Here is a 10525-nt window from a genome sequence, read left to right on the forward strand (position 1 = left end):
AGTGGGAAAGATATTAAAGAGTTCTTTTGCTGTATACTTTATGTATTTCCTTATTGTTTTGAATATTTTAACCACTAATATATATTACTATTATTATCAAAGAAAACCCCAAGACATTCTGAATCTGAACTATTATATATAACACAGACTCTCTAGGCCATTGTATTGGTTCTCATTGTTTAGGGGAGGGGTTACAAACCCCTTGAGAAACTGATAAGTTCAATTACCTCTATTTCCAGAAATAAAATGCTCTTAACTACTCACACACACACACACACACACACACACACACACACACACACACACACGTAGAATTCCTGGTAGACCACAAATGTGGCTGAGAACACCTACTCTAGGTTCATCAGAATGTTCCGTTGGGAGATTCCCTTGGACTGGGGCATACTTTGACTAAGGGGGCACTAAAGTGGACATGGGCTGCAGGCCACAACCCTGCAGCAAGGCTAGGTTCTCTAGGTGTCCTGAGGTAAGGAAGTCAGAGGTGAGAAGATGCTGCACCTCTCAGGCCAGGTAGTAGCACCAGACAGTGTTAGGAGCAATGTTATCTGAGGCACGGTGCATGAGGGCAGAGCAGGCAGACCTGGGTGCTTCCCTCAGCAATCATTTCTCCAGGCTTCATGGAAACCCACAGCTGCAATCCTTTCTATGCATACTTGAGTTAACTCGGTGGGAATTTAGGGAGGGAGGGAGGAAAGAAGCAAAATACATTTACTTAGATTGATCACCTAAATAAAGGTGGCACTTACCACCTTGGTCACTCGTCCATGTATACCTTTGCAGTGAGCAACAGTCAGGTGCCTGACTGCAGGGGATGAGAGGCTCCAGCATATGGGAGAGGGTAAGGGGCAGCACCTCCTCCACACCCTTGACAGACAGGGGGATTTGACCATCTCTGCATCCCTCACATCTGTCATTTCCCTAGGCTGACAGCTCTTCCTTTTGCCCAGAGCTGAATCACAAAACTGGAACTTAATCCAGGACAAGTGTTCAAAACTGTCATGGTTACAGCCATCAAATTATAGGAAGTTCACACAGCAGTTAACAATGGTTTAGGAACATTAAAATAAATGTGTTTCTCTAACAGAACAAGACAGGATCATTTATTTGTCTAACTTAGAAGCTGTCCCAGAAGAAAAAATAGGATATTATTTGGCCAAAATAAATAAAATTGGACAAGTGAACATATCTCCATGGACCAATTTCCAGATCATATGGAAACATGCTTATCTTGTTGGGAAAAAAATTCCACTTTTAGATGTTCAAAAACCTTAACATGTCTTGAAAACTACTTCCTACGTGGCCAATAGGATTCATTTCTATGTGGTAAAAGTTAACCAAAATTAATGGTGCCTTCCAATATTAGCGGAAATTTTTTTTTTATAAAACATGCCTGCTCTTTTTTTTATTGCTACTTCCCACACTAAACTCTTATTTTGTTGCATTTTCTAACTATAATAATAAAGGGTGGTGATAGCTTTAAATATAAAACAGAGGAGTGTTACAGAAGTACAGACCCCACGCCCACCTCTTGTCTCCTTTCTGACACTCTGTCCCTTACCTGTACGAGAGCAGGGGCCCAACTGCAAGGGAAATGATGGGCACTAGTGGATCAGGGATTGGAAGTGGAGCAAGAGGAGAGTGTCCAGTTGCCCAAGAGAGAATGAGACAATTCCCCAACAACAATAAAAAAAAATAAAAGGTAAAAATTGTCAATAACCCAAGAAGATGTATCCCCCTTCACCATAACCAGAGAAAAGCAAATTCTGACACATGGATATGGAGCTACTTTTGGCCTCCAGGACTACAAAGACAAAAATGAGTGACAGGACCTGATGTAGTAGGGTAAAGAGAGAGTGGGGATAAAGGACGGGGCTCGTGCCCTTGGTGGGAGTGGAAATTGAAGACCGAAGCTTACTGGCGATGCGGCCCTCACGTGACCAAGAGCTGACGTGGGCAAAGATACTTAAAGCCTTGACCGCCGTCCGCCGTCCTCCGTCCTCCTCTGGGTACCAACTCTATTGCGCTACACACAGCCGTGCGTTTAACCCAGGCGAGGAGAAGGCAGAGGAGAAAATTTCCCCAGATCCGGGCAGGTGGGTGTGAGGGTGGGCATGGCCTGGCACCCCTGAAAAAGGTAGCCCCGTGATGCGGAAGTCTGAGGCCTGTGAGGCCGCGGGCCCCACCGCCTTGCCCGCTGCTAGCCCGCTTTCCAGACCCCCGCGTTCAGTCGCAGCTAATTTTGGTGGGCGACGGGGAGAGGGGGAAGAAGGGACCTAAAGATTCTGATATACTTGCAGAGAATCGCTTACCTCCTTTCTCACCCAGTGTTTTCTGGTTTTGTTTTTGACACTCCGGCCCTGCACTCCACATCTCGCCCTGTTTTGAGAGGAGGAGGGAAGAGAAATAAACGTGGCAGCGAATATAAGGACACTGGGGAGGCTGGGAAAGGGTGACCGGAGCAGCACGCAATTTGAAAACAATCCGGGCGGTTTACTTCCACCCTCACTTTGCAGATACCTCCCCGGGACCACCATTCCTGCACACTCCCCTCCCCCCTGGCCAGCCTCCTGCCCTTTCAGGGTGCTGGGAAATGGGTGCGCCAGCCTCTGTAGAGGAGATGGCGGGTTTTGCGCTGGCTGGGCTTCACAGGAGGGAGAATCCTGAAAGAATGTTATTAAACCACCATGCTAACTTCCAGGCTGCTTTCCAGACACCTTCGGCCCATACAGCCCTTCACCCCCATTTTTTCAGTCCTGGAAAAAGAGTTTGGGTATGCTGGCAGTAGAAACATGCTATTATATTAACAGGTAATTTAAGTGGGGGGCGGGATGGGTAGGGAGGCGGCGCCCAGAACAGAGAAACAGTGGAAAATCACGACCCTCAAACCGAAACGGCAGACATTGGGGCTCCTGTTCCGTAGGCTAATACTAGGCCTGGGGGCTAGAGACTGAAGGACGAGTGGTCATAAAAGGGTCCACTTAATTGTTTGACAGTAATCCGTCGTCCCACGTCCCATCCCGCTTTCACTGCACCCTACCCCCGCCCCCTCCGTCTTCGGTGCAGGAGAAGGGGTGTGGCTGTGAGTCCCGGAGAAATGGCGGACTGGGGTGGGGGGGCAGCCGGAGGGAAGGAGGGGTGGAATGCCTGGGGAGTCTGCGCAGAAGTGGGGCAGATTGGGGTGGGAAGGGAGGGATGAGAAGAATTGGAATTAAGAGGTGGAACCATTTGTCATTCTGGTATGTGACTGCTAAAAGGCAGTTATTGGGACTCTTGTCCTGGGTTTGTTCCATCCACCAGTCTCCAACGTCTACTGTCTATATTTCTGCCCTTCAGTCTGTGCTTAGGATGAAGACCAAACTGAACTAAAGGAGGGAAAAACAGCCTTGAAACCTTGAAGGTCAGTGTTTGGGGGGCGGGGAGGACTGTCTGGGAACCCCTGTTGTGGGTGTAGCAAAAACCAGAGCAGAGTCTGGGACTATAGGCTACTCTTCCCCCATCTCCCTCTTTGCAAGACATGCTTGCCCTGGACATGTCCCTTTGGGTGCAGGGAAAGGGGTGCGGCTCCACCTTCTTTATTAATGGTTACAGTAGGATAGGATACAGATAGAAAGAAAAGGACTGTGAGGGAGAAACATGACCTACCGGGGTTCAAATCAAGAAAGGACGTGGAATCCATCTACCAAAGGACCCAAAATGCCTTTTCTGGGATCTCTCTGCAGGTCTATCCATCTTACTGGCCCTAAACAGCTACAAGCCTGGTGGAAAAAGGCAAACTGCTCCTACTCCCAGCAGGTTGGTATGTGCATGAACACCATCTGGAGACCCTTGGGGTTGGGGTGGGATGACCAGAACAGAATCCAGGATCTCTGCCATCTTTACTGCTCTACACCAGCTTTCCTGATGTCAGTATTGCCTCTCGTCCCCTACTTAGGTGCTAGGAAATTGTATGTTGGAATTGGGCAGGGCAGTCTAGGGATGAAGGCATGGAAAACACTGGACAACCAGGGTCCTGAATCAGCAACACAGACCTCCACACCTGTGTCTGGGTAGTAGCTAATTCATCAAGATTTATTTCCCTAAACTCACCTCTAAGTAGGCCTGGTTAGACACAAATGATAGAGTTCTAAGCCTCATTTCTATCCTTTCCTCCAGGTCCTGCTTGGCTTGCAGCCTCTGCAGAACTTGTGAGCCTGAGCTGAACTCCCTTGCCCTGACGTGCATGCATCCCACTTAAGCAAGCCAGCTCCACACCTGGATCAGAGAATTATTCCAGCTGCACCATGAGCCGAGTTCGGGATGCTGGCTGTGTAGCTGCTGGGATAGTGATTGGGGCAAGTGCCTGGTACTGTGTCTACAAATATACCAAGAGAACAAACCAGACGAAGAAGAGATTGGCCAAGTCCAAGACCAGGGCTGTGACTGGGACTGTAACCAGGGCTAGAGCTGGACTAAGGGCTGGATTCACAATCAACCTTGGGCCAGGATTCGGTCCCCCAACCCTAGTCCACAGTAGGGCAGAGGACAAGGCCCAGGATGAAGCCTCTGCCCTGGATGGGGCTGGAGCTGAGGCAGAGGCCCCACCTGTATCCAGTGCTGAGGCTCAGAGTGGGTCAGGAAGACAGGCCCAGGAGGCAGAAGGGTCCAGGGTTGGGCCTAAGGCCGAATCAGTAGTTGAGGCAGAAGTGACTTCTACAATGGCGCCACCTCCCAGGGAGGCAGAGGCCCTCATGGCTGCAGAGGCTCTCAAATTGGCAGAAGCCCCTGGCACGGCAGAAGCTCCTGGGGTGCCAGTGGTGCCTCCTGGGATGCCAGTACCTACCGAGGCAGCAGCACCTACCGAGATGGCAGAGACTCCCGTACCGGCAATACCTACTGGGGCATCTTTTGGAGCAGCAGTGCCTTCTGGGGCAGCAGCACCTACTGGGGCTGCAGAAGTTCCTGGGACCTCAGGGTCCCCTAAAACATCGGCAGCTGCCAAGAAAGCAACCCTTGGAGCTCATACTGGGGCTATACCCAAGACTGGGTCAGTAACTGGAGCTGTACCTAAAGGTGGAACCAAGGGTGGAACCAGGTCCCGGACTGGAGGCAAGGGCAAGGGCAAGAAAAACAACAAGGTTGATGTAGATGAATTGGGGCTAGGCTTCCGCCCTGGGGATGGTGCTGCAGCAGCTGCTGCCGCCTCAGCTAATGGGGGACAGGCTTTCCTGGCAGAGGTCCCTGATTCTGAGGAAGGGGAGTCTGGGTGGACTGACACAGAGTCAGAGTCAGACTCTGAGCCTGAGACCCAGCAGAGAGGAAGAGGGAGGAGACCTGTTCCCATGCAGAAGCGCCCCTTTCCTTATGAAATTGATGAGATTCTGGGTGTCCGAGATCTCAGGAAAGTCCTTGCTTTGCTTCAGAAATCGGATGATCCTTTCATCCAACAGGTAGCTTTGCTCACTCTGAGCAACAATGCCAATTATTCTTGCAACCAAGACACAATTCGCAAATTGGGAGGCCTCCCAATTATTGCAAACATGATCAACAAAACCGATCCCCACATTAAGGAAAAAGCCTTAATGGCCATGAATAACCTGAGTGAGAATTACGAAAATCAGGGCCGGCTTCAGGTATATATGAATAAAGTGATGGATGATATTATGGCCTCGAACCTAAACTCAGCAGTACAGGTAGTTGGACTAAAATTTTTAACAAACATGACTATTACTAATGACTACCAGCACCTGCTTGTCAATTCTATTGCAAACTTTTTCCGTTTGTTATCTCAGGGAGGTGGAAAAATCAAAGTTGAGATTTTGAAAATACTTTCGAATTTTGCTGAAAATCCAGATATGTTAAAAAAGTTGCTCAGTACCCAAGTGCCATCATCATTTAGTTCCCTCTTTAATTCTTATGTGGAATCAGAAATTCTTATTAATGCCCTTACTCTATTTGAGATCATCTATGACAATCTCAGAGCAGAAGTATTCAATTACAGAGAATTCAATAAAGGTTCCCTTTTTTACCTATGTACTACATCAGGAGTGTGCGTTAAGAAAATTCGAGCTTTAGCAGATCACCATGACCTCTTGGTGAAAGTGAAAGTTATAAAGCTAGTGGATAAATTCTGATTGGTTATGTGCTCTCAAACGACTTGAAGTAATTTCTTGGTTTTGCAGTCTGGGAGCAATGAAAATTGAAAGTTACTGCTTTTCCACTTGCTCATATTGTAAAGGGATCCTTTGAGCTGCCAGTTTTGAATAATGTATTATCCAGAGTGATGTTATCTGTGACAGTCCCCAGCTTTAAGCTGAACCATTTTATGAATACCAAATAAATAGTCCTCTTATACTGAAAATATTTGTGATTTTAATCATGCTGCTTGAATGGAAATATTTTTACTGGTTCCTCTCTGTAAATTGACAGTGAACCTGTCCATCATGAATAGCCTACACTTCTGTCATTTGTTTTGACTTGAATTTATCCACCAAAGATTTCATTTGTGTATCATCAATAAAGTTGTATGTTTTGACTGACGAAAAAAAAAAATTGTTCTCATGCTTGAATTTAAAATCTAGCCAGAGAGATAAGGTTCATAAATACAAAAGAATTGCTAACAGTACCTGGGCATATACCCATTGTCAAATATATTCTACCTGGTTAAATTAAGCGGAAGTTGCTAGAAAGCTTCAAAGAGGAAGGGCACACTTAAGCTGGGCCCTGGGGGACAGCATGAGAAAGCAGAAGGGCATTCCAAGAGTGGGAAATGGCTTGAAGAAAGGCACAGAGGTGGAAAGTCTGTTCCTGTGATAGGAAGGTAACCAGTTTGCCTGGAATAGAAACCATAGGAAGAGGAGTGATGAGAGCGATAGGTGGAAATGTAGAGTGAGGAAAGTTTCAGAAAGATCCTGACCCCAAGCTGAGATACTGAAATATCCCATCATATTCTGGGAATTACTGGATATTTTTGACAAAAGGAAAACTAATCTGGTGGCAATGTGCAAAATGGATTGGAGCTGGGCCTGGGTTAGGTGTGGAGACTGGAAACAAGACCATTTGTTAGTAACTTAGGGTGAACCAAGTGTGAAATGAAGAATGAAATAACATGATGACTATAGAAACTGTTGGAGAATGATGATAATAAGAGACTCTTTAAAGAAAAGTACCAATATCTGCTTTGGCTGTTGGTCAACAGACAGGGAGGATAGTATGATCTGATGCAGGTCCTGACAGAGAAAGCCCTCTTTCTTGGGCACTTCTGGTGAGCAAGTAATATCAAAGTGAGTTACTATTTCTAATGATGAGAAAATGCAGTGTGACAGATAGAATGACTCTTGGTACAAAGCGTGTTTGTCTTTCCCTAAGGTTGGAGTTCTAGGACTGCCTTCTTTTAGAAGATGAGCAGTGGTGAGACCTTTATGGGACCCCCATCCCCATCTCCTGCATTCGCTTAAAAGCAAATGCATCTTCCTCTCCTCCCCAGCCCACTAAAGTAATGCAAGAAGAAAACAGAAAAGGTCTCAGAGATTTTCCAAACCCAGCCCACTTTCCTGCCACCTCTTACAAAATTCTCAGTTTTGTGTAAGTGTATAGTAGGCTGTGGCAAGGATAGAAATAGAGACTTTGGGGATGTGGGTACATAGAAAAGAGACAGATTGGTATTATGTATTGGTGCAACTTATCTGGAAGGCGATTTGGTAATCTTCTTAAGAAGCTTTAACAATGCATATGCTTTTTAGCCAGGCATTCCATTTGTAGGATTTTTTCTTGAAGAAATAATCAAATAATTGTACACGGAGAAATATATAAGGATATTCATTTGAGTACTGTTTCTAAGAGAGAAAAGAGTAGAAGCTACTAAAATGTCTAACACAATGGAATTGGCTAAAAAATAGGTGGTATGTCCACACAGTAAAATACTATGTAACTATTAAACCTATGTTGTACTTCTATATTATTGACATGAAAGGATATTCACCACATGTAAGAGTCTGTGGCATCAATCAAAGAAAGCTTTCTGCAATTGAAAGTGGATGAAAATTCTTTCAGATATTTATTATGTAATCTCTTGTATTTTTACACAGAATTGGAATCATATTGTACATCAGTGGTTCTCAATGTGCAGTCCACAGACCACTGCAGGTTTCTGAAACTGTAAGGTCAAAATTCTTTTCAAAACAATAATAATATGTTATTTGCTATTTTCATTAGGTTGACATTTGCACTAATGGCACAAAAGCAATAGTGGGTATAACTGCTGGCACCTTAGCATACATCAAGGCAGTGTCCCCAAATTGTAGTGATTGATTTATTTACAGCTACGCACTCAAAACAATTTTTAAATTCAGTTTTATTTCAAATGTCCTTAATGGAGTTCTCATTTTTAATAAAATTATAAATTTTATTAAATCTTGATGCTCGAGTGCATGTTTCTTTAATATTCTGTGCGATAAAATAGGAAGTGTGCACAAAGCACTTATTTGCCTAGGTTAATACAATGGTTGCCTCAAAGAAAAATATTTGCAGTCACTTGAGTTTTGCCCTAAATTAGCTGCTTTTTTCCCCCATGGAACACCATTTTTATTTGAAAGAATGATTGGCAGAAAAACCATGGCTTTTCAGACTTGGATATTGGGTAGACATTATTTTGAAAATGAATGAGGTAAGCCTTCAAGGAAAACAACTGACAATATTTGTCACCAACAATAAAACTTGAGCTTTCTAGCAAAATTACAATTTTGGAAAACTTGCATCCATGACCATAGGCTTGACAGCTTGTAAAGTTAGGGATTTTTCTGAAGCGATCAATGGTGATAATAACGACGATGAAGCTCTTTTTTTTTTCTTTCTTTCTTTTTCTCCTTTTAGGAGAGAAATGATGGAGGACTCTCTGGAATAATTTTGATCTTCTTCAGTTTTACTGTGATCACTGTAGCCGAGATGACATAAAGCCCATGGCCATTTAATAAAGAATATCATTGCTGTGGTAACGAGATGACCCTGGGCAAATCTAGACATAAGATTATTTGAACACTTAAGAAGGAGAATCTATAAAGATACCAATCCTGGAAGAGTAAAGTCTTCTTCTTGGTGAGGTAGAGGTGGTATATGTGATCATATACTGAAGATGGATGCATCAGCATCTCTTGACTTGATCTCTGCTATTTGGGTAATCCAATCAGCTTCTTTTGCTCTGATTAGCAGTGGAAACTTCCCTCTCTTTCATATGAAACCTATTCCCATTCATAGATATGTAGTCTGGCCTTAAGAATGAGCTTAGAATCACACAATAGGTAAATATTTCATTTCTTAAAGTCTGTGTCTTAAATTATATCAAATATAAAAGATCAACAGCGTAGTCCAGATGTTGTAAGATTTAAAAGGGTAGTTCTTTGGAAAGATTTAACTTAGTAAAATAATAACAATAGGCACCAGGAATTAAACACCAGCTATATAGTGTTCTATTATTCCTGAAATGTGACTGTTGAGACATTCCTTAAACATTCTACGCTATAGTTTTTACCTTTTAAATTGTGTGTCCAGGGTATGGATGAAGTGCAACAGTCCTCACAACCATGTTTGCAGTGAATACTCCTGCCTTCCTTGCTTTAAATTATAGGCTTGGTAACCAATTGGATCAAAATGCAATCACGTTCTTTAAAAAAAAAAAAAGAATATGAACTGATAAATGCAAGGACTCATATAACACAGGGCTGTCATTTTAGTGGTAGAGCACAAGAACAAAGTGATATAAACTTTTGCTCTTGAAGTACCTGGAGCTGCACTTGTTCCCACCCTTTATCAGGCCAAGTTATTCAACTTTTCCATTCGTAATATATATCACAATATCTTTCCTTAAATTTCCATTTTGTGCTTAAGCAAAAGAATAGATACTAAGAGAAGACCAGAAATGGTATGGTAAGCAATAGAGTCTCAAGAAAACATGGGATATTTGGGTTGATATGGGCAAAGTGCAAATGAGACTTCCACAATCTAAAGTTGAAAACTAATAACCTACAATTAACTGAGAGTGCTTTCTCTCTTACAATAGTTCTAGATGGCAAGGGAGTTGTTTTCATAGAACAATTTCATGGAGAAGAGGAATTAAGTGGGATCAGATGTTTGTTTCTAAGGACACTGAGCAGCTTCCAGTGAAAACAATAGGTAGACTAAATTATGCAGTATTTGATTCAATGTAAAAGGTAAAATAAAGCCATTAACGGAATCCTGCTGCAAGAATCCCCTCCCACTTAAAGCTGTCTTTAAGACTGAGACAACTTGAAGAATAAGTTTAGAGATTGGTCTTTTCTATTACTTAATTTGAATTCACCACTGTACCAGATTTCTTTAGTAAAACAGAACACTGGTAACCGAAATATGTGATCTGGGAAATCCTGAGCCTTTCTGGGCCTTCTGAAAACAATTCCCACTATGCCCTACTTACAAGGAAAATAAATAACAATTTGCCTCATATGCTCTCACTGAGACTCACACTTTGAAATATGAAAACATCGTAAGTCTGAGAGTG

The 10525-nt window shown here is 43.5% G+C and overlaps 1 protein-coding gene across 2 annotated transcripts; it reads left to right on the forward strand.

Moving 5' to 3' along the window:
• The first annotated feature begins 1962 nt into the window (after positions 1–1962).
• ARMCX2 (armadillo repeat containing X-linked 2) lies at positions 1963–6533 on the forward strand. 2 transcript variants are annotated; one of them, XM_039873980.1, is made up of 4 exons: positions 1963–2111; positions 3352–3415; positions 3738–3814; positions 4171–6533. In XM_039873980.1, the coding sequence occupies exon 4, from the start codon at positions 4299–4301 to the stop codon at positions 6126–6128; it is 1830 nt and encodes a 609-aa protein (XP_039729914.1). In that variant the 5' UTR covers positions 1963–2111; positions 3352–3415; positions 3738–3814; positions 4171–4298; the 3' UTR covers positions 6129–6533. The 2 variants fall into 2 exon arrangements, with proteins under 2 accessions (XP_039729914.1, XP_039729913.1); XM_039873979.1 differs by having other exon boundaries at positions 3738–3810.
• Positions 6534–10525: the final 3992 nt, after the last annotated feature.

The sequence above is a fragment of the Pteropus medius genome, unplaced genomic scaffold (genome assembly GCF_902729225.1).
Source record: "Pteropus medius unplaced genomic scaffold, Ma_sr-lr_union100, whole genome shotgun sequence".
NCBI classification, from domain to species: domain Eukaryota; kingdom Metazoa; phylum Chordata; class Mammalia; order Chiroptera; family Pteropodidae; genus Pteropus; species Pteropus medius.